This window comes from Dipodomys merriami, unplaced genomic scaffold (genome assembly GCF_024711535.1).
Source record: "Dipodomys merriami isolate MVZ:Mamm:240054 unplaced genomic scaffold, mDipMer1.0.p SCAF_71, whole genome shotgun sequence".
Classification (NCBI taxonomy): Eukaryota; Metazoa; Chordata; class Mammalia; order Rodentia; family Heteromyidae; genus Dipodomys; species Dipodomys merriami.
The window spans coordinates 834,284-857,850 of record NW_027206302.1 but is presented as its reverse complement, the minus strand read 5'-3'; the positions used below and the strand labels follow the sequence as shown (position 1 = coordinate 857,850).

Below are 23,567 nucleotides of genomic sequence, written 5' to 3'. Positions count from 1 at the left end.
ATGACCTAGGGGCATTATGATCGAAAGCAGAGCTGGTGCTGGTGGCTCATGCCTGTAATCTCAGGTGGCTGAGATCTGGAGGAGCGTTGTTGAACACTAGCCTGGGCAAAAAAGTCTGAGAGAGTCTATCTCCAAAACAATTAGCAAAAAGCTAGACTGGAGGTATGTCTCAAATAGTAGAGCAATATCCAAGCAAGGAAGCCAAGCATAAGGCCCGGAGTTCAAACCTCCAGTACCAGGTGAAGGAGGAAGATGAGGAGGAGGGGGGAGGAGGAAGAGGAGGAGGAAGAGGAGGAGGAGGAGGAGGAGGAAGAGGAGGAGGAGGAGGAAGAGGAGGAAGAGGAGGAGGAGGAGGAGGAGGAGGAGGAGGAGGAGGAGGAGGAGGAGGAAAAAGAGAGAAAGAAATAAAGTGGGCTTGTCCTCTCAGTCTGAAGCGGACCCTGTCTTCTGGCCTCCTGGGTTCAGGCAGCCACCAAGCCTCTGCCGTTCCTCTCACTGGGCAAGGAAGACCATCCTCTCATTGTCCATCTCTTGAACAGAGTGGGCTTGGGATGGCAATTGTGAGCTGTGCTGGTCCTGCTCGGGCTGGAAGACAGGAGGCTACACTGAGCTGGGAAGGTTCCACAGAGGTCTATCAGGGGAACCAGACACCACCATGCACAGACACCTGTGGCCCCAGGTAATCAGGAGGCAGCGGTCAATAACTTGAGCTCAGTTCAGGGCCAATCTAGGAAACAGGGAGAACCCATCTCTAAAATACATCTATCAGAGAGGAGAGCGCAGGGCAGTAAACCAAGCAGCAGTGGCCAGGGGAGGAATAAAGTGTGTTTCGTTTCCAGGAGCACAGAAGACAGTGTCATGATGGCTCCCTGTAATTCTAGCTTGTCAAGAGGCTGAGATCTGAGGATCACTGTTCCAAGCCAGCCCAGGAGGGAAAGTCCATGAGACTCTTATCTCTAATTAACCACCAAAAAGCCAGAAGTGGAGTTGTTGGCTCAAGCGGTAGAGTGTTAGCCTTGAGTAAAAAAGCTCAGGGACAGTGTCCAGGCCATGAGTTCAAACCCTAGGATCAACTGGCAGAGAGAGAGAGACAGACAGACAGACAGACAGACAGAGACAGAGAGAGTCAGAGAGAGAGACAGAGAGAGAGAGGACACAGTGCAGAGGAAAGACTGGGCATGTGCTTGTGGAGGCCCCAGCTTACTTCCTGGCACCGAGAAGGAGGGAGAAATGAATGGGGAGGTGTGTTGTGAGTGCTAAGCAAGATGTAGGCAGGTGCCATCACCTTGCTGGGAGGAAGCAGGGGTCAGACTTGGTGAAGAGGGAGGCTGGATCAGGACAGATGGACAGCAGACAGGAGCCAGAGAACTGGAGATGCGAATCATAGACAATTCTTTTTAAAGAAATTTTTAGCACAAAAGGAATCAGGAAAACATAGCATTAGCTAGAAGGGAATAGGGCGTCACAGGAGGGTTTTGTCCAAATATAGAAGATACAAAACTTCCTCTGTGTTGATGGCCAGCACAAGAAGGGAGCTGGTAAAGTGGACAGAGGTTTCTGAGGAGCTAAGTTCTGCATAGAGTGGCCAGCGAGGGCATCCAGAGTGCCCAGGATGGAGCTGGCCTCTACTAGAGACAGAGCCAATCCCCTGACAACCGAAGGAAGAGGAAGTGAGTGTGGAGAACTAGCTAATCAGAGGCAAGAGAATTCCCCCTGACTCTATCTCTCTATTTCTCTAGTGGAATATGAGCAAGTCATAGCCCAAGGAAGGCTGGAGAAAGGAGGAGGTGTGGAGGATGAGAAATACTTGGGACTCTCAAACCCACCAGAGAAACACACCAGACTCTGTCCGGGTGGGGCAATCATGTGTGGCTGCAAATTTGTAATGATCCCAGCTTACAGGCAAATGCTGTGTGTGTGTGTGTGTGTGTGTGTGTGTGTGTGTGTGTGTGTGTGTGTGTGTGTGTGTGTGTGTGTGTGTGTGTGTGTGTGTGTGTGTGTGTGTTCTTTTATTTTATTTGTGCTGGTTCTAATGCTTGAACTCAGGGTCTGGGAGCTTCCAGCTTTTTTCCAATCAAGAGCCACAGCTCTACTTCTAGCTTTTTCCTGGTTAATCAGAGATAAACAGACTCATGGACTTTCCTGCCTGGGAGGTTTCAAACAGCGATCCTCAGAGCTCAGCTTCCTGAGTAGCTAGGATGACAATCGGGAGCCATCAGTGTCTGGTTGGCTGCTCCACTTTTATGGTGATGGCTAATTCTTTCAAACCCTCAGGAATCGCACAATATTTGGAGGCAATAACTGCCATCTCTTAATTATCTGCCTTACTTTTTCTAAAGGACACTGCCCTGAAGTCATGGCTCTAGGTCACCACCATGTGCATCTCCAGAGCTGGTTCTGTGCCCAGTGCCGGTGTCCTTGACCACTTCAGCATTTCACTTGACATTTCTGGGAAGTATGGATCATCCCAGCCTGGAATGTCGAGAACTGTCAGATAAATCTTGACAAGTGCAAGGCTGTGAGCACATCTTGCACTTTTCCTTTTGATTATTAAGCAGAAACAAGTCCCCTGTGGGTTGGGTGACACTTGGTCCCACGGCAAAACCCACTTGTAAAAGCTGGGTCATGGATGGGCACTGGTGACTCACATCTGTTATCCTAGCTACTCAGGAGGGCTGAGATCTGAGAATCAAATGTGAACCAGCCTGGGCAGAAAAGTTTGTAAGACTTTATGTGTAAGAACCAGCAAAAAGCCAGAAGTGGAGCTGTGGCTCTAGTGGTAGAGTGTGAACAGGTAAGCAAGAGTGTGAGGCTCTGGGGCTGGGAAGGTAGCTTAGTGGTAGAGCACTTGCCTTGCATGCATGAGGCCCTGGGTTCGATTCCTCAGCACCACATAAGCAAAAAGAAAAAAGCCGGAAGGGGCGCTGTGGTTCAAGTGGTAGAGAGCTAGCCTTGAGCTGAAGAGCTGAGGGACAGCGCCCAGACCCAGAGTTCAGGCCCCACGACTGGACCCAAAAAAACACAAAAAGAGTGCCAGGCTCTAAGTTTAAGCTCTAGTATAGGCACGCATGCATACACACACACACACACACACACACACACACACACACACACACACACACACACACACACACACACACACACACAGAGCTGGGTGTTAAGGGGGAGCCCTATGATGTAGTCTTATGGGTTATGATGGGTTGAAAGGAGGACTCGGAAAAGATATGTGTAGAGCCTGACCTGTGAAATCTGCAAGTGTGACCTTATTTGGAAAAACCAGTGCTTGTGTCTATTATGGAGCTAAGGGTCTGGAGCTGTCAAGATCGCCTGGATTGTCTGGTGTCCAGGGCTCCGTCCAGGAGCCACACGAGAGAACCTAGATAGAAGACAAGAGAGCAAAGTGGCCTCGGGGACACAGGCCAGCCATGAGGAACACCTAGAGCCACCAGAAGCCAGAAGAGGCAGGGAGCAGCTTCCCCAGACCTGCTAAGGGGCGGCCGCTCCAGCCCTGTGCACACCTTGACTTTCCACTGCTGGCCTCCAGTCACCTGGAGAAGGTGCTCTTCTGTTGTCTTATGCAGCATAATCAGTAGTAATTTGTTACACCAGCTGGGAACCCCAGCATGGTGGTTCCAATCCGAGATGGAGTCGGAGCTCTTGTGTAGTGAACAGATTGCCAAAGCTGAGGACAAGCTCACACAGGTCAAGCCAGCACAAAGCAGAAAGAACTCACTCTGACACTCCCAAATGATCTTAAACCTGGGTGGAATGCTGCATGCCTATAATCCCAGCACTTGGGAGTCTGAGGTATAGGAGTCTGGACTTTGAAGCCAGCCTAGGCTATCAGCATGACTGTCTTGAAAAGAGAAGAAAAGAGAAAGGAAATGAAAGGAGAAAGGTAAGGAAAGAAAGAAGAAAGGAAGAAAGAAGGAAAGAAAGAAAGAAAGAAAGAAAGAAAGAAAGAAAGAAAGAAAGAAAGAAAGAAAGAAAGAAAGAAAGAAAGAAAAACGAAAGAGGAGGGAGGGAGAAAGGAAGGAAGGAAAGAAGCTGAAGAAGGGAGGGAGGGAGGGAGGAAGGAAAAAGAACCTTCTTGAACTGGTTCAAGGGCTCGTCCTGCAATGGCAGAGTGTGAATTGGTTCAAGGGCTCATCCTGCGATGGCAGAGTGTGTGTTGAGGTTGGGAACACAAATCTCAGACCCAGATGAAGCAGGTTCTATCCCTGGCTTCACCATCCAGCAAACTGTGTAACCTGGGGAAACTTCCCTAAACTCTCTATGCCTCAGTTTCCCCATGTCCACCCTCCCCAGCTGCAGGGAGTTGTATGGATAGTCTAACATCACAGATATAAGCACCTGAGGTCCATTCTAGGGACATGGCATGAAGACAAAAGAAGGGTCTCCAGTGACAAAACTCACTTGAACCAGAAGCGATGTGAACTGGGAAAATCTGGTAGACTCCAGCGTGCCCCAGCTGAGCCTGCAGGCGTGCCCTCAGTGGGAACCGTGCAACTCTCCTGAGCCAACCTGCATGAAGACCAGATTAGACCAGTCAAAACAGGATTAGAACAGTCTGGAATCCATGCACGGGGCTGTCTCCGCTCTGTGCACATCAGTTGGCAGAGCTGCAGACTCCCACTCCCCACAGGACCGGCAGCCAGGGCCCAGGGCAGAGAGGGCCACGGAAGCTGACTCAGAAAGCAGACAGACATGGGATTGCTGCTAAAAGAAACACTTAAATTCCTATGGCAGCTTGTACCTAACATGCCGGAAACCAACTTGATGTGAACTCAACAAGAGACAGGGACTTCCAAGGGGCTCATGAGACCCACGCTTAAGAAACACAGTTATGCCAGGTACCAGTGGCTCACGCCTGTAATCCTAGTTACTCAGGAGGCTGAGATCTGAGGATCGCAGTTCAAAGCCAGCTTGGACAGGAAAGTCCGTGAGACTCTTATCTCCAATTAACCACCAGAAAACCGGAAGTGGCGCTGTGGCTCAAGTGGTAGAGCGCTAGCCTTGAGCTGAAGAGCTGAGGGACAGTGTCCAGGCCCAGAGTTTAAATCCCCACAAATAACAACAACAACAACAAAAAGTCTCACAGGGACACTCTTACTTGCCCCTCCCTCCTAGAGATCCCTTGCTTTTTGTTTTCCCTTTAGTTTGAATTTTGGGCTTTGCATCTCCTAGCCAGTGCTCTACCACTTGAACCACAACTCCAGACCAATTTCGCATTGTCATCTCCTGAGATTCTTTATACAAGTACAAAACATGCTTACATAGTCTTTGTACTGTGTTCACATAAAGCTAACAAAATGCTCCAGGCTGTGCCTTTTGTTACAGTCACACATTCTCGATCTCCATCTGTGATGCAAGTGCCTCCAGCTTCTTACACCAATTGATAACATCCTGTCACACAAATGGAACGAGTTCACTTGCCCAGCTCCCTGTTGGTAGGCATCAGAGTTGATTCTGGTTTCTATTTAGTACTAGGGATTGAATCTAGGGCCTGGTTCATTCTAAGCATGTGCTCTACTTCTGAGCTTTACTCTCAGCCTCAGAGTCATAGGTGTTATTTTGGCATCACTAACAGAGCTAGGATAAGCAATGGTGTAATTCACTGCTTCACAGTGAGCAAGAAAGTGGACTGAAGGTTTTGTATTAGTTTTCTATCGCTGCATAATGGCTGGCCATAACTCAGCAGTGATTAGTTTGAAGTCTACAGGTAGAAAGTCTGGCTTGGCATGTGTTGATTAGGCCAAATCAAGGTATGGGCCATGGGTATGGGTATGCAGGCTCTGGGGAAAAATAAAGCTATTTGTAAGCTCATTCTTGGAAGCATTTGTTTCTGTATAGACCTGAGGTCCCGGCTGTCTTTCTGGCTATTAGCTGGAGACCCCTCAGCTCCCATGGGGTGCTCTCAGGCTTTGTCAAGGGGCTCCCTTCAACTCAGAGCCAGAAATGGCACCATGGGTCTTTCTCATGTTCCAAATCAATAAGCTTTTGGAGCTGGGGAAAACTCAAAGCTTTCAAAAGGCTCACCTGATAAGGCTCAGCCCACCCAGGATAATCTCTTAATCTAAGGTGAATTGTCTTGGGATCTTACCTATATCTACAGATTTCTTTGACCAGGTCTTGAGATCTAATCATTGAGGTCACATTCTCATTGTGTTTATATGTACACACACACACACACACACACACACACACACACACACACACACACACACACACACGAGGCAGGAGATCACGTGAAGAGAAAGCCAGTGGGGGCCATCTGGAGCCCTGCCTACCTCAGGCATCTTTGCCACTTTGGTAGATAGTGCCATCTTGTCTCTTGTAGGGTTAGTTGCTCGAAGGTTCTCCTCACTTCCAGTAATGATGTGAGTGCCTGCGTCTCCATGAGCTGCCCCAAGAATGTTATCAGGCCTTTGGATTTCTGCCAATCCGATAGGAGAGAAATGGAATGTCAATGTATTCTAAATTGTGTTTATCCTCTTATAAATAGGCTAAGCATTCCTTCAAAAGCATAAGAGCCATTTTTATTTCTATTTAGGTCTTCTAGTTCTGTGTCCCAAATAAGTCTAAATCCAAAAAGAATCAGAAAGCCTCCAATGTTTTCTTTTACTGCTTTTATGGATCTTCCTTCCTTCCTTCCTTCCTTCCTTCCCTTCTTTCTTCTCTTTTTGAGAAAGCATCTTGCTATATAGTTCAGGCTGGACTTGAACTTGAGATTCAGGAATTACAAGTATTCTCTAGTCCTCCCACTTTGGTTCCATTTTTCAGTCCAGTGGACCTCACCAAAGGCACCAACTTAGGGTTAGAAAAAGGGGTCTTCAGCACTACCTTGGTCTCCTTCAGCCCTACCAGAAATCCTAGCCTGCTCCAACTTCCTCCTGTCCTCCAGCATCTGGCTTAATGGGTATACTGCTTCTCTGAGGAACCTCAGCGGTGGGGGAGGGCAGACCATCGCCAGTCTGGGAGAGAGACAGCACCAGGTGAGAGAGAGTAGGAGAGGAAGAACTTGTGTCTGAGTTGAACCTTAAGGATGAGGGGAAATGTGAAGCAGAGATGGGGAAAGAGAGACATGTCAGCATCAGCTGCAAAGGCAGGCAGGTGGGGAAACCCAGGGAGCCTAGCCTGGAGAAGATTTAATGGACCATAGGTCCTCGCAGGTAGGAACAGGGCATGACTTATTTCTGTGTTTAGTGCCAGAGGAGGCATCAAACAGAGTTTGATGAATGAAATAAAGCAGAGGGAAATGAGGCTTCAGATGCTAAGCTAAATCATCGTCTCTTTATTCTGACAGTTGGAAGCAAAGACCTCCACCAAAAAAGCAGCTCTGGATTGTGTCATGGCAGAGCCTGAGCACTCCTGGCACACCACTGCCCTCATGTGGCCATGATAGGAATTGTCCATGACCAACCTCCAGTGCTGGGTTCCACAAAAGCCATACTGTAGAATTAGCTCAGAATGGACTTCAGCCAGCCTTAGGTTTTTAAATTCCTAGGCAGCTTGGGTAATCTCAAACCTTAAACTTGGACTGAGGTGACCCCAGATCATTTGCATTTTTGGATCCTGAAAGAAGCAAATGGAAATCTTTGGAAGGAGATGCCTAGAGTTTACATTAGTTACACAAATAAGTTTTCAAGTGCACTGGTGAAAGGTAGGTGTACAGGAATAAAAGATAGGTCAAGGACCTGGCAACAAAAGAATCAAACATAGGATTGTTTCACAGGCAGTGTGAAACATCTATGCTTAAATAAACAAAAGATCAGCTTGGAAACATACTTACAAGAAACAGGAAAAGGGGCTGGGAAGGCGGCTCAGTGGTAGAGTGCTTGCCTTGCATGCCTGAGGCCCTGGGTTCGATTCCTTAGCACCACATAAGCAAAAAGAAAAAGCCAGAAGTGGCACTGTGGTTCAAGTGGTAGAGTGCTAGCCTTGAGCTGAAGAGCTGAGGGACAGAGCCCAGGCCCAGAGTTCAGGCCCACGACCGGACCCAAAAAAAAAAAAAACAGGAAAACTAAAAAGTTGACAGTTGGTTTGGATAGAGACACATTAAAATTCTTAGAATAAATAACACAACAATTAAAGTGCAAAATTAAAACAGATGGATTGTAACAAATCAGAACAATCTAGAATGTGCATGAGAAAATAGGGTATATAAAAATTATTTAAGGTGGCCGCTGGTAAGTCATACCTGTAATCATAGCTACTCAGGAGGCTGAGATCTCTAGGATTATAGTTTGAAGCCATCCCAGGTAGACAGTTCCACAAGATTCTTACCTCCAGTTAGCTAGCAAAAAGCCAAAACTGGAGGTATGGTTCAAATGGTAGCATACCAACTGAACAGAAAATCTCAGCTAGAGCTCAAAGACCTGAGTTTAAGTCCCAGTACCACCACACAAAAAAGAAAATATGTGTGGTTGTGTGTGTGTGTGTATACTGACTATACAGACTTTCAAGTTCATAAGTATGGCTTAACCAAAATTGACCCTTGGAAGTGGCGCTGTGGCTCAAGTGGTAGAGTACTAGCCTTGAGCTGAAGAGCTGAGGGACAGCACCCAGGCCCAGAGTTCCAGCCTCACAAATGAAAAAAAAAAAAAAAAAAAAAAAAATATATATATATATATATATATATATTGACCCTATTCTGGGGTTATAAAACAAGTCTCAACAAATTTTAAAGACTATAGACTATGTTATGGATCGTAATTCAATTAAACTGGAAAACAATAACAGAAATACAGATCATTCAAGGTTTGGAAATTAAACAATATATTGCCAAATAATCCATAAGTCAAAGAAGTCAGAAGAAAAAGAATTTTAAAATATTGAATTATAATTAAGACAAAAATGTTTGAAAATTTATTACTGTAACTGTTTAGATTTCAGGGATAGTAGAAAACAAGAAAGATTAAAATGCAACAACAAAAAGAGGAATAGCTTAAAGAAGGCGGGGGAAGGCAAAAAAAAAAAAAGAGCACAAATTAAGGCCAGTTTAAGTGAAAAATGGGAACAAGTAAAAATAGGAAACACATAATAGAGGATAATAAAAGTTTAAAGTTGGGTCTTTGAAGAAATTACCAAAATGGGTAAACCCCTAGCAAGAATAAATAAAAAGATAACTACCACCACCACTACAACAACCAAAACCCAAATGCTATTAACATCAGGATGCCAGAAAGAGCATTGTTCCTGAGTCTACCCTTTAATGTTTTTTTAAAAAAAGAATAAGGGAATGCTATAAATTACTTAACACTAGTAGATTTAATTTAGATAAAGTCAATAAATTCCTTGAAAGAAACTGAGGCAGTCACAGGGTCCCTGGTTGCCAAGGCAACTGGTAGATGTACTCTCCATGGTTACCAGGGCCACCGGCAAAACAAAATCTATTCAAAGGCCTGCCCCTGGCTTTCAAAGAAATGCCAGAAGCCACCAAATGTCCCTAATTAGAAGACTGATAAAAAAATTCCTCGGGCCAGAAAAAAAACTGACTGAAAGCCAAGCTGGGCAAAACAGTTCCTGAGACCCTACCTCAAACTAAAATGCAAGGCTGGTGGCGTGGCTCAGCAGCAAGAGCACCTAGGTAGCAAGCAGGGGGCACTGAGCCGGAATCCCAGAACCGCTAATAGAGCGAGTAAAGATTTTGTTAAAAATTAAAATAGGCTGGGTGCCGGAGGCTCCTACCTGTGGTCTTAGCTCCTCAAGAGGCTGAAATCTGAGGATCCAAGTTCAAAGCCAGCTCAGGAAAGAAAGTCTTTGAGATTCATCACCATTTGACCAAGCCACCTTTGTTATTAATCCTTGTAAGCAAGGGTTATGGTTTCAAATCTCTCACGTGACCCAGCTCATTTTACCTTTCAAACCCTCCCCTCGCCTCTGAGCCTCATTGTTGTTGCAAGGACATTCCATTTGCAGCGTTGTTTCCATCCTGATTAAACTTCATTGATCTTTAGAGACCCCCCACACACACACCCATTGTTATTTAGGTGGACATGCCCAGTGAACTGCTCCTCTGGATTCTGGTGCAGCAGATATCTCAGCCAGTGAAGTATTAGCTGGCTTGAAACTTTGGTGAGCTTTGGTGAGCCCAGCCCCCAGGTAAAGTGATCTGCTTAGCTTGGCCAGCTGTGTTGGCCATCCCAGACTGGACTGCAGCGGGAGGTGCAGTGTTAAGTGGTTTTCAGCAACCCCTGGTTACAAAAGCAAGGTCTAGACATGCCCAGCCCAGATCACCCTGGCTTGGGAGCCAACAGGTGCTTTTGGTTTAAGCCATTGATTCTGCACTGGTTGTTGTATGGCGTTAGGTCATGGAAACAAAAGTTGGACAGCCATTTCACAAAAGATTTCTGCAGGGCCAACCTAGCACATGATAAGGTATTTGACACATTAGATGTTAGGGAACATCAAATTAACTTCCAACTAAAACCACGGTGCACCAGCTGGTGGTGATCAGGAGACCTACATCACATGTGCATGTGTGTGTGCACAGAGAGAATAGTTCACTACCAGCAGCCGACAAAACCACAAATACACAATTAATGTGACATCAGCTACAAAGCAAGACTGATCCCATTGTGTCCCATTCTCCCCTATGAGTTCCTATGCCCAGCGTTATCCTATGCTGATCAGGTCTTTGATTGTTTACTCTATGGCAGGAGTTCCTGCTATCATTATGGAAATGATCTCCATGCTTCCTTCAAACCAGTCACATCTGTTAGCGATTACGCTTTAATTTCCATAGAAGAACAGTAATTTCTTTGTTGTTGTTGTTGTTGGTGGTGGTGTATATATAAGTCTATGACAGTCTTAGGGCTTGAACTCAGGGCCTGGTAGCTGTCCTTGAGCTTCTTGTGCTCAAGGCTAGTGCTCTACAACTTGAGCCACAGCTCTACTTCTGGCTTTTTGTGGTTAATTGGAGATAAGAGTCTCAAGGACTTTCTTTCCTGGGCTGGCTTCCAACTGCCCATCCTCAGATCTCAGCCTCTTAAGTAGCTAGGATTACAGGCATGAGCACCCTGGTGCCTGGCTAGTAATAACTTTTTATCATCAGCCAAGGTTGAAGTTGCATAAGACAAGAGAAGATAGAGGGTCGAGGAGGGTGGTCAGCTACGTGGGGACTGATCAGCACCTGAGAAAGGATGCTGTTCATGGCTCTGCCTCAGCTGTGGGCTGAGGCACGGGCTCAACCTCACTGGCCACCCTGTTCCTGAACCCACCCAGACCTTACAGCCCTGTGGCTCCTTCTGGGGTCATCTCTCCAGCCTCCTATCCTGTTTCTTCTCTCAGTGTCATCTGCTTCTGACACTGAATCCTGTCACAGCTCCCATCACAACCTATCCTTCTCTTATTTATTTCCTTCTATTTCCTAGCTTCCTTTCTATCATCTCTCCTGGATCCAATCACAAAGGTGCAAGGTGGCAGGGTTGCCAATAGGTGGCAGTAAGTCACAATGGTTAAACGGTGAACCCTGATCCCCACCTCCCACGCCGCCCCCCCACCCCTGGGGATGCACATGTACCCTGGCCCTGGATGGAGGGCAGTCAGCCATCTGATATTTGAGCAAACCCCAGCTCTGACATGTAATAATTAGACAACTCGGGGCTGAGAAGGTGCCTCAGTGGTAGAGGGCTTGCCTTGTATGCATGAGGCCCTGGGTTCGATTCCTCATTACCATATAAGCAGAAAAAGCCGGAAGTGGCTCCGTGGCTCAAGTGGTAGAGTGCTAGCCTTGAGCTGAAGAGCTGAGGGACAGCGTCCAGGCCCAGAGTTCAGGCCCCACAACCGGCAAAACAAAACAAAACAAAACAAAAAACAGACAACTCATGGTAAGTGGGATCATTGTGGACCAGAAGTGGGCAGAACAAGCTTTGAGGGCTGCAGGGGCTTGCCTTCCTCCCTCCCCTCCCTCCTTCCTTTCCTTCCTTCCTTCCTTCCTTCCCTCCTTTCCTTCTTTCCTTCCTTCCTTCCCTCCCTCCTTCCTTCCTTCCTTCCTTCCTTCCTTCCTTCCTTCCTTCCTTCCTTCCTTCCTTCCTTCCTTCCTTCCTTGTCTTCTCTCTCATTCACTCTCCCTTATTCTCTCACCCTCTTTCTCTCTCAATCCTAGAGATCAAATACAGGCATTCTCAAATGCTAGACAAGTACTTTATCACTGAGCCACACCCCAGCCCTTTCTTGCTTTTCTTCAACACTCTGCACCTGGCCTGCGGCCTCGCTGTTCCTCATGCTGGATTTCTAAGCTGCTACTCACATGACTTCTTTGCTTGCTTTCCCCAGGTCTTGGTTGCGGCCTCAACTCCCTCAGTGAGGCCTCTGGCCCCCTGAGCCCCTCACAGCCCTCTGTTGCTCACTACCCCTGGCTGTGTTTCAGTTTCCTCTCAGCCTTGCTTTCCACTGCATTTGGTCATTTATTTATGTTTCGTTTAGTCTGTCTTTGGTCACCTGGAAGATGAGCTCTACAATGTGGGTTCTGTCTGGCTTGTCCATGTGTCACCTGTGCCAAGACAGTGTCAGAAAGATGAGGCCCTCACATTGCTACTGAGTGAATGGATGGATGGAAGACAGATGGACAGGTGGACAATGGATGGATCGCTGAGGGATGGTTGAAGGATGGATGGGTAGACAGGCAGATGGGTGGATGGGTGGATGGATGATAGATTCACACAAGTCCCACAGGACTAACAAAACTCGCCAACGTTCATCTCCTGCGCTCACCATGACTTTGTTTTCTCTAAAGCCCACTCCTGTTCGCATTTACAAACATCTGTGGGTGTGGGGTCAGTGTTTCCACTCCTGATTCTCAGGCTGGGGAGGGCGTTGCCCAGTGAGCATCATGCTGTCCTGAAAGCTGTCCAGATCTTCTGCCTCCCGTGCAAAGTGTCTGCAGCCATTCCTCCTCTTATTCCAGTCTAAGGATGCTGGAAGGTTCCTCGGCCTTGCCTGGGTGGCAACCATGACGCTGACCGGGGAAGTGGGAGGACTTGAGGGCTGTGGAGGGCGAAGGCCTCATCAGCCAAGCTTGGAAGACACCCCTGGGGCAGTGGCTTGGCCTGTGGGGTCCCCTCCCCTGCCTGCAGGATGCCCCTCTGCCAACTTCCTTCCCTGTAGGACACAAGTCTCTTTTTGAGCCTACAATTCCCCCAAATACTGTCTTTGAAGTGTAAAAATTGCCATGGCCAGCAGGGGACGCTGGTGAGCTGGCAAAAGTTCTCAGTTCCCCAGGGACCCACAGTCTAGCTGGTTAGGGGCTGGCGAGGGGGCTGGCTGGTGTTTCAGATGCACATAGGGTGACAACATCTCCGTATCTCAAATATGGCCCCGACAGTGCAGAAGCAGCCTGCTCCCTCCAAGGACCCTCCTGCCCCAAGCTTCCCCCCACGTGGGCGGGCACACCAGCCGCTGGACCGGCTCTGTTCTGACCTTGTCCGGCCCAAGATGCTGTCTCCAGCAAGCTCCTGTGAAAAAAGGTGGTGCCATTGGGGTGTGTTATAGATCCCCTCCCCCTCCTCAGGCAGAGAGAATCCCCGGGACCGTGGGGAAGCCTGGGACTGGTGGGGGGCTCATCGGAGAACCCGGGAGCCAGTGCCAGAGGTCAGAGTGGGTAGGACTTGGGAGGGTCGCATTGAGGACCTGCAGTGCCTCATGTAGACCAAGGTAGCAGAGACCTAGCTGGGTCAAACACATAGGCAGAGGCCAGTGTCAAAATGCAGCCAGCTACACTGGGCCTCACCAGGGCCAGAGGGGACACAGGGCATCTCCCAGGCCTGGGACCTCCAAGCTCAGCCACCAGCTCCTATAAGATACCCCCACTGCCTGCCCCCTGCTGCTCCCCCCCCCCCCCCGCACCTGAGCTGGGGGCTCAGGGCATAGCAGGTGGCAGCAGGTTGGAAACCATTGAAGGTGGAGCTCATGGAGCTGGTGTAGGCGCCCATGGAGGGGAAAATGAGCCAGTCGCCTACGTCCAGCTCAGGAAGCTGCACATCGTCCAGGAAGAGCCTGTCAAAGGCAGGGGAAGAGGGGGCTTGCAAAGGAACTCCTGTCAGGAGCAAGGAGAGGGGCACTCAGAGGAGAAAGAATACAATAGGTCCCCCCCCCAGCTCTCCCTGGGTGGGCGGAAGCATGCGACTGAGGACAGCAAGGACACCGCCATTTATCCAGTCACAGTGATCCATGAGTGAGTGGCCACCCATGCCAGGCAGTGGGCTCTGCCTTTGGGATCAATGCTGAACCAAATAAAGGCCTTGTCCTCACCGAGCTCATATTTTATACAACACATCCTGGCCCTGCCACAGGAGAATTTCTCCAATCTCCACTCCGAGTTCAAGGTCCCAGAGTTAACTGTGCATTGTAATCACCCAGGATTGTTGTTGTTTTATAAATTTTTTTTTATATATAAGGATTGATAGCCAGGTCTATGCTTCTGAGACATTCCGATGTCTGGTCTGAGCAGTGAGGGCTTTTTTTTTTGGAGGGGAGCCATACATAAAAGTGTGTGTGTCTGTTCAAAGGCTTGAATTCAAGGCCTGAGTGCTGTCACTTAGATTTGTTTTCAAAGCTGGTACGCTATACTTGAGCCCTGCCCACACTTCCAGCTTTTTTTGGGGGGGGGGGGAAGAAGGGTCTGGTCGTGGAGCCTGAACTCTGGGCCTGGGTGTTGTCCCTCAGCTCTTCAACTCAAGGCTAGCACTCTACCACTTGAGCCACAGCACCACTTCCGGCTTTTTCTTTTTGCTTATGTGGTGCTGAGGAACCGAACCCAGGGCCTCATGCATGCAAGGCAAGCGCTCTACCACTGAGCCACCTTCTCAGCCCCCCACTTCCAGCTTTTTGCTGGTTAATGGAAGATTACAGGTCTTCCTGGGCTGGTTTTGAACCATGCTCCTCAGATCTCAGCCTGTTAAATAACTAGGATTACAGGGGTGAGTCTCTGGTACCCAGCAGTGGTGGGCTTTTTAAAGCTTCCCAAGTGACTATCACAAAAAGCAGAGAACCACTACATCTCCATTGTTCAAGGATCCTGGAAACATAACCACACACATACACACATGGAGTACATACACAGAGATACACACAGAAACATCTAACAGTTTCTAAATGTTGCTGCTTCAGGACAACTATACATCATCCACAGACTCACACACCTGTGCAAGTGTGAGTGGATCGGCCACACACGTAGATGTACACACACACTTTCTTGTATATACATCTGGTGTGATTGTCGGCAGAGTTGGGAACATCCTGAACCCCCCACCCCCCACCTCATCTCTCAGGGCACAGGGCTGGGCTTGGTGACCTCAGAGCCCAAGAGGATCCCCCCCCTTACCTTCGCCACGATGGGTGTCTTGGGGACAGCCTCCCGGAGGAAGATACAGAATATGCCATAGTGGCCATCATTGAGGTAGTAGATCAGCTTCCAGAGGCCTCCTGGGGAATGGGCTGGAGTGGGCGGGGCTTGGGCCATCCCTTGCCCTCCCTCACCTCCTGAACAAGGCCTCCGCCCCAGGAGTTCCTGCCCAGATTCCTCCCTCTCCCTCCCATGCTTGACTCAGAGCCTGTACCAGGCCTCCACTCTCAGGCCTGGGATCTCTAAGTTCAGCCACTGGCTCTCGTGAAAGACCCCCCACTGCTCTGCCCTCTGTGTTCCAGCATAGCTCATAGGTGCTGAAACCCCACCATGACTCCAAGAGAATTAAATAAATCCGCTTAATGACACAATCCCCACTTTATAGTTGGGGAAACTGAGTCTTGCAGAAGTCCACAAGAGAATCTGAGCTAGGATCCTTCCCGAATCTTCATCTTTCTTCTTGGACCAGTGTTCTGAGCACCTGCTGTGTGATGCAGAACAGAACCAATGGCCTCTGTGTAATGGATTGCTCATTTCTGTGTCCTTTCTCCATGGGATGCCTGTAGTAATTGTATTTTCGTGTGCCTGTGTGTGTGTGTGTGTGTGTGTGTGTGTGTGTGTATGTGTGTATGTGCACATGTGCATGGATGTACATGTACATGCCAGTCCTGGGGCTCGAACTCAGAGCCTGGGAGCTGTCTCTGACTCTTTGTGCTCAATGCTAGCACTCTACCACATGAGCCACAGCTCCACTTGTGGTTTTGGGTGTTTAATTGGAGATAAGAATGTCATAGATTCTGTGGCCCGAGCTGGCTTCAAACTATGATCTGAGGATCATAGTTTGAAGCCAGCTCGGGCCACAGAATCTATGATCATAGTTTGAAGCCAGCTCGGGCCACAGAATCTATGACATTCTTATCTTGAGTAGCTAGGATTACAGGCGTGAGCCAGCAGGAACAGGCTTTGTGAACTATATTCTGCAGGTGACACATTTCTCTGTATGATACAGACTCACTGACTGGTCAGGAAGTGAATACCGGGGTTTCTGGACTTCCCCTCCCCGTCTACTAGAGAACATAAACCAGTGATGCTGAGCTGGGTGTGGTTGTACCTACCTATAGGCCAGCAGCTGGGAGGAGGATCTTGAGTTCAAGGTCAGCCTGGGCTATATAGTAAGACTTTCTCTTAAGAAACAGTGACACTGACAGGCTTATTTTACTACCCAATTCTAATCTTGTTTCCTCTATTACATATGCTGGGATAGTGCCCAAATCCTGTGCACATCCTCTCTGCCAGGCCTGGGGACACCGCAACGTGGCCAGCTCTCCCCTCCCTCCCGCCCCCAGGGGGCTACCTACCAGGCATGAGCATGGCCTTCTTAGCGATGATGTTCACGGCCGTGGTGCAGATGGGCTCTGCTTAGAAGCGGCCGGGCTCTGCCATGACTTTCACGCCAGTCTCCTGGTCTGGGCCAGGGCAGCTCTGATCACTCTTGCCATCTGCGGGGACAGATCCAGCCTCCATGACGATGTCCGTCCCTGTGCATTGAGCTTGGCACTTTAGAACGTATGCTCAGGCCCCTCGATGAGGAGGCGACCGATGCAAACACCCCTCTGCCCCTCTGAGCAGCGTGAAGGTGCAATTATTTCAACCAACACAGGCTCAGCAATGAGGGAACACTCCCTGGATCTGGAGGACTGTAAGCTTCTGCCTGAAGAACCAAGGCTAGCAGCCAACACACCTAAACGCCGTGGGGCCTCTGCAGATGCATGCTCAGACACACACACACACCTACTTTTGCACCTTAAGGCAAAGAGTGCTCACCAGGCCAGGCCCAACGGCTCAAGCCTGTAATCCTAGCTCTTTGGCAGGCAGAGATCGTGGGCTGGAGGGTCTAGGTCAGCCCAGGCCAAAAGAGGAGTCTGAAAGACCCCATCTCAACCAGTGGCTTTGTGCACCTGTTACCCTGGCTACAGAGGAAGTGCAGTGGACCTGCCTGCCATCCCCAGCGGAGCAGAGATCAGAGGACGGCAGGCCAGGTGGGCCTGGAATTTTTTATTTTATTTTATTTTATTTCGGTCATGGGGCTTGAACTCTGGGCCTGGGTACTGTCCCTGAGTTCTTCAGCTCAAGGTGAGTGAGCACTCTACCACTTGAGCCACAGCGCCACTTCCAGTTTTCTGGTTTATTGGAGATAAGAGTTTCACGGCTTTTCCTGCCCAGGCTGGCTTTGAACCATGATCCTCAGATCTCAGCTTCCTGGGTAGCTAGGATTATAGGCATAAGCCACCAGCACCTTGGAATTTTTTTAAGGCCCTATCTCAAAAATATTCAATGCAAGAAGTTGCTAGAGGGGTTGGGGTGTAGCTCAAGCGGTGGAGTGCTTGCCTAACAAGTTCATAGGGCTTAAGTACCACCAAAACTATATTGTGTGTGTATACACATAGATGTACATATAGAGAGAGATAAATAGTTCTTGACCATATATACATATATATATATATATATACATATATGTGTATATATGGTAGCTATATGCATGCAACAGAGGAAAGCCAGGAGGAAGAACAGAATAAGTGGGAAATAGAACAACACACAACAAAGGGGCCCATCAGCTGCACTGGACATAGAAGAAAAAGAACTAAGCAACCCAAACACAGCAACAGGAAGGGAGGAATGAGAGGGAAAGAGGGAACAGCCCACACTAAGCAAAAGGAAAGAAATGCAATCATCACCTGATGTGGAAGAAATAATTTATATTGTCAAAGCTCTAGAATTCACAGACTTTATAGACCATGATAATCATAATTTGCCTTGTGAAAGTTAAAATGTGTTTGTGACTTTAACTATGTATCACTATTCCACAATACTGTGAAATATGTGAAATTTATGTAATTACCTATCTCAATTTTAAAAAAAAAGTAGGAGAAGGGACAGGTTAAGAGGCATAAGCAACAATGTTGTCAGATACCTTGTATTCATATGCTGTTCTGTAGAATGGGAACTTCTTTGTACAACTACTTAAAGATAATGGTAATAATAAAGTTTAAAAAGAGATAAATATACACATACATGCATACATATATGTATATGTATTATGTAAGTGTGTGTGTATGTGTGTGTGCGTGCGCACAGAGGTGTGGAAATTGAGTGCCAATGGCTCACATCTAAGATCCTAGCTACCCTGAAGGCTGAAATCCAAAGGTTAAAGGTGAGAAGTCACCCTAGGAAAATCTCCAAGATTCGATCTCCCAAATAATCAGAAAAAAAGTCAGTCCAGAGACATGCTTCAAGTGGTAGAGGGCCAGCCAAGCAAGCAAAGCAAGTATGAGGCCTTGAGTCCGAACCCCAGTACCAGCAAAAACAAGTTGCTGGGGGCATGGCTCCAGTAGCAAAGCACCTGCGTAGCAAGTGTAAAGCTTTGAGTCCAGTCCTTAGCATTTCCTTTCTCTGAGACAAGATCTCTGACCAAAGATGAGCCCCAGTGCCTGCATACAAGTCAAGATTTCACAAGCCTTCCCCTCACACACACACACTCACACACACATGCGCTTGCACACACAGGCTTCTACCCACTGTCCCCCACTTCGGGCGGTCCCTCTCACCTCCTCAAACCTGGCTTCGGAGCCCTCTGCTCCAGGAAATCCCCCTCCCAGATCCAAGAGGTTCATGTCATGGCCGGCCTCACGACCCATCTCAAACACCAGCCGGCAGTCCGCAATGGCCTGGGCGAAGCTCTGGGGTGTGTGGCAGTCGGAGCCCACATGAAAGCTGAGCAGGCTGTGGCCAGGGGCATGGGAGACACACGGGTGGAACTGTGGTTAGAAACACCCACTCAGGTGGTACAGAATAGCGCAGGTCAGGCAGCTCAACGCACTACAAATCCAGGACCTCAGCTAGACACCCCTCCCCATATGACCATGGAGTAGGGGCTCATGCCTGGGTCGCTGTCAGCACCAGGAAGAAGACCCCCCTTCTGCTCCTCAGAGGGCATGGCATCAACACTCCCATCTGGTGCTCCCAGAAGCTGGGTGAATCACCAAGGCCAACAGACTGAGGCCAGGCAAACAAGCTGTCCTCCTCTTTGGGTTCAAGGGGCACCAAGACACTAAAGAGTCAAGATCAAGTGCCCTCATGGGACCGTGTGTGTGTGTGTGTGTGTGTGTGAGAGAGAGAGAGAGAGAGAGAGAGAGAGAGAGAGAGAGAGAGAGAGAGAGAGAGAGAGAGAGAGAGAGAGAGAGAGAGAGAGAGAGAGAGAGAGAGAGAGAGATCACCTGGAGTAAGGAGCATCTATGAGGCCAGAGCAGCCCTGGCCAGCCAGGGCATACACTAGTCAAGGGCTCGGGATGGGCCGTGGAAGCAGAACTCTTGCCCCCATGCAGGACAAGTGTGCTCCATGCAGGACTTACGTGGCTCCAACCACAGCCAGCCCAAGTCCTCTGGCAGATGTGAGCAGGTGTCCACATTCCTCCAGGCTGGCCCCAAACTTGCCACTGAGGGGGAAGGTGCTCTGGCTGTGCTGAGTCTGGATCCGGAGAAGCAGCCTGCAGGAGGGGCACAGAGGGGGGCAGGGGTGCGTAGGACCGGGAGCCCCACCCACCTCCCCACCAGCCCTAGCCGCGGCCATCTGCACTACCAGCCATGAAGCCCCCAGGAGTAAACCCACAAACTAGACACAGGGCACAGCAAGTAGGAAAAGGCTAAAACTATAAACAGATGTTCTTCAGGCTCTTGTGCTACAGAATCAGAGACATTAAGCTTCTTTCCCACAGCCACCCAGTGGGTGATAGATGGATCTGAAATGGGAGCCCTGCTGTGACTCCAGTGTGAGTACTTTTCTCCTGACATGGCAAATGCCAGGTGTCATGTCAGGCTCTGTCCGCATCTGTGCACAGACCCCAGTGTTTATTTGGCAGAGACAAACACCAGGGACGGTGCTGGGCCCAATGACCCAAACTCTGGTGCTTGCTCATTTGCCTGCCCTTGCCCTGGGGCTGCCTGGGGACTGCCTTCTACCCTGTGGCTGTCTCCACCCACCCCTGCCCTTCTCACCTGGCCCCTAGGTGGTGCTGAGCCACCTTGGTCAGCTCCTCCTCACAGTCAAAGGTCAGGAGCTGCACCCCATGGCGGGCAGCATACCGGATATGGGAAGCGGCCTTGTAGGGGTTGGCGAAGATGATGCGAGAGGGGGCCACACCCAGGCCCAACACCTGCTCCAGCTCCCACCGCCAGGGGTGAACATTAGCGCTGGGGGTCTGCCAATGCTCTGCCTCTGTTCTTTGGGGACAGGAGCAATGGCCTATATCAATGAGACTGCCCTGACCAAACCCCCTGTTCTCTACCAGGGAGCACATTGGGAAATCAGAGTCAGCCTTTTTGCCAGTCCTGGGGCTTGAACTCAGGGCTTGGGCACTGTCCCAGAGCTTCTTTGTGCTCAAGGCTAGCACTCTACCACTTGAGCCACAGTGCCACTTCCGGCTTTATCTGAGTAGTTTATTGGAGATAAGAGTCTCACAGACTTTTCTGCCTCAACTGGCTTTGAACTGTGATCCTCAGATTCAGCCTCCTGAGTAGCTAGGATTACAAGTCTGAGCCACCAGCACCGGCTCAGCCTCATATTAAAGAGAAAGAAACTGAGGCTCGGGAAGGTGAAGTGGCTATACCAATGCCTGTGTACATGGACCCATGCTCAAGGCGCGAAGCATGTGCGCTCTGTTCCCTAGTTTAGGTGTCAGTACCGGACACACAGCCCATTGCAATGAATAACCAAAGTTACTCATTCATTTGTTCCTTCAAAAATTCATTTGTAGCCAGGCACTGGTGGCTTACATCTATAATCCTAGCTACTCAGGAGGCTGAGATCTGAGGATGATAGTTTGAAGTCAGCCTGGGCAGGAAAGTCTGTGAAACTCTTATCTGAACCACCCAAAGAAATGGAAGTGGAGCTGTGGCTCAAGTGGTAGAGCACTAGCCTTGAGCTGAAGAGCTCAGAGACAGTGCTCAGGCCCAGAGTTTAGGCCCCACAACCAACAACAACAAAAAATTACAGACAAGAGCCACCAGTACCCAGCTAACGATAATAATTAGAAAAAAAAAACACACAAAAAAACACTAACTAGGCACCAGCGGCTCATGCCTGTAATCAATCCTAGCTACTTAGGAGTCTGAGATCTGAAGCCCAGGCTTCAAACAGAGTCTTCAAGACTCTATTTTCAATTAAACAGCAAAAAGCAGGGCTGGAGGAATGCCTACAATGGTAGAGAACCAGCCTAGCAAACAAGCTGGGCAAACAAAAAACCCTGCTCCCTGGTACTGGCAAACAAATAACAACAACAAAAAGAAATGTCCATTTCCGGGCATCGGTGTCTCATACCTATAATCATAGCTATTAGGGAGGCTGAGATCTGAGGATCACAGTTTAAAGCCAGCCTGGGCAGGAAAGTCTGTGAGACTCTTATCTCCAAATAGTCACCAGAAAACTGGAAGTGGCTTTGTGGCTCAAATGGTAGAGCCCTCGCCTTGAGCTGAAGAGCTGAAGGACAGCACCTAGGCCCAGAGTTCAAGCCCCACGACCAACCAAAAGAAAAAGGAGAAAAAAAAAAAGAAATATCTACCTTCCAACAGCTGCTTTGGGTGCTGTAGTTCCTAGTGCAGGCCCCCTCACCGTTGGTCTTTGCCCCCAGGAAGCCACAGGCTTGTTGGGAAGTGAGTAGCCGCTGGTTACCTGGCTGGCACAGTGGAAGCCCGCACCCAGGGTGGCCAGGACTCGCAACACCCAGGGGCTGCTATTGTATTTCACAGCATAGAAGAGCTGGACTTGGGGCAGCGCCCGGCAGAAGGTCTCGTGGCGGCTGACCAGCATGTCCAGGTGGGCCACCATGAAGGGGTCTCGGTTGTCCTGCTGGGACAGGGACATCTCATTAAATCTTCTCAATGCCCTTGTTTCTCCCATTGTGGAGATGCGAAAGCCAACAGCTCAGCTAGGTGAATCACTGTCTCTCAGTCTTGGCAAAGAGATAGCTAGAGTCCTTTAACTCTTAAAGGCACAGGCATGGTAACATATACCTATAATCCCAGCTATTCAGAAGGTAGAGGTAGGGATATCAAGACCCAAAATCAGCTGGGGCTGAAAAAAAAAAAAAAACTAAACTAAAAGCAAAAGGATTAGGGATGTGGTTCAAGTGGAAGGACATTTGACTAGCAAGCTCAAGGCTCTGAGTCCAATCTCCAGCACAGCTGAAAATAGAAGCTTCAAGTTGCACAGGAAGGTAATGGAATTTGTATCCGAAGTCATCTCAATGGGTAAATCCCAAGTGCTAGGCCTGGGGACTGGAGGGAACAGAACTTAAATAGGGACTTCCACCACGGTGGCAGTCTTATCTAAGCCATGAAACAGGAAGCCACCAAAGGAGGAACTGAGCCCTGCACCTCCCTCCCATGGCTGGCTGCTTCCTTCGTACTGTGCCAGAGAGCTCCTGGATCTTCTTCAGGACCACCTGCTGGACAGATCCCCCAGGTTGCACGGTGATGTGCTCCAATGGCCATGGGCTTGTGGGTGGCTTCAGAATCTTTTCTGGGCCCCCAAGGGGGAAGGCCGAGGATCTAGTTGAGGCCCCTGCCAGGGACAGTTCAGGCATCCTGGAAAGAGATTATTTGAAGACTCAGCCTCCTCTCTTCCTCTTCCTCCTCCTCTCTTTTCTCCTCCTCCTCCCCACCTTCCTCCTCTGCAGCCCCTTCCCCACTTAGCCTCACCACGCAGCCATGATGCCTTGTGTCCTCAGATGCACCCCTAGAAAGCTGTATCGAAGGGGTTCTTAGACCTCAGGTAAGTTCCTGTGGACAGACAGAGCAGATCCCAGCTCTAACCTCAGGGGCAAGGACGGTCCTCCCCATCTGTCCCCACACACCCCAGCCTCCTGCTCAGACCTCCAAGGCAGAGCACACCTCCCACGGTGTGCCCCTGCAACAGTGGGGTTCTTGTTGTGAGTGAGTGTCCCCCACAGTCAGAGCCCAGGGTACCCTGAAATCCTCCTGCTCCCTCCCAGGGCCCAGAGTTGCCCAAATCACGCTGCAGACCAGGAGCAGGCATGCAAGCACAGAAATAGTCAAACTCCAAAGGGAGCCTGAGGCGGGGTCTCCCGGAGGAGTCCCTGCCCTCTACCACAGATCAAAGGCTCTGCTCCATGTTTCTCCCAATGAACATGTGAGCCTGGCAGTCACT

At 49.3% G+C, this 23,567-nt stretch overlaps 1 protein-coding gene across 1 annotated transcript; it reads right to left on the bottom strand.

The window, feature by feature from the left end:
- Nucleotides 1–12,780: 12,780 nt before the first annotated feature.
- Nucleotides 12,781–22,983, bottom strand: LOC138817991 (antizyme inhibitor 2-like). The gene is given in 12 exon segments (XM_070008772.1): nt 12,781–12,990; nt 13,382–13,457; nt 13,849–14,038; nt 15,144–15,240; nt 15,326–15,426; nt 16,705–16,812; nt 16,815–16,845; nt 18,952–19,117; nt 19,756–19,890; nt 20,399–20,570; nt 22,070–22,244; nt 22,807–22,983. Coding segments are annotated over 12 exon segments (1,638 nt in total).
- Between the last annotated feature and the right edge of the window lie 584 nt (nt 22,984–23,567).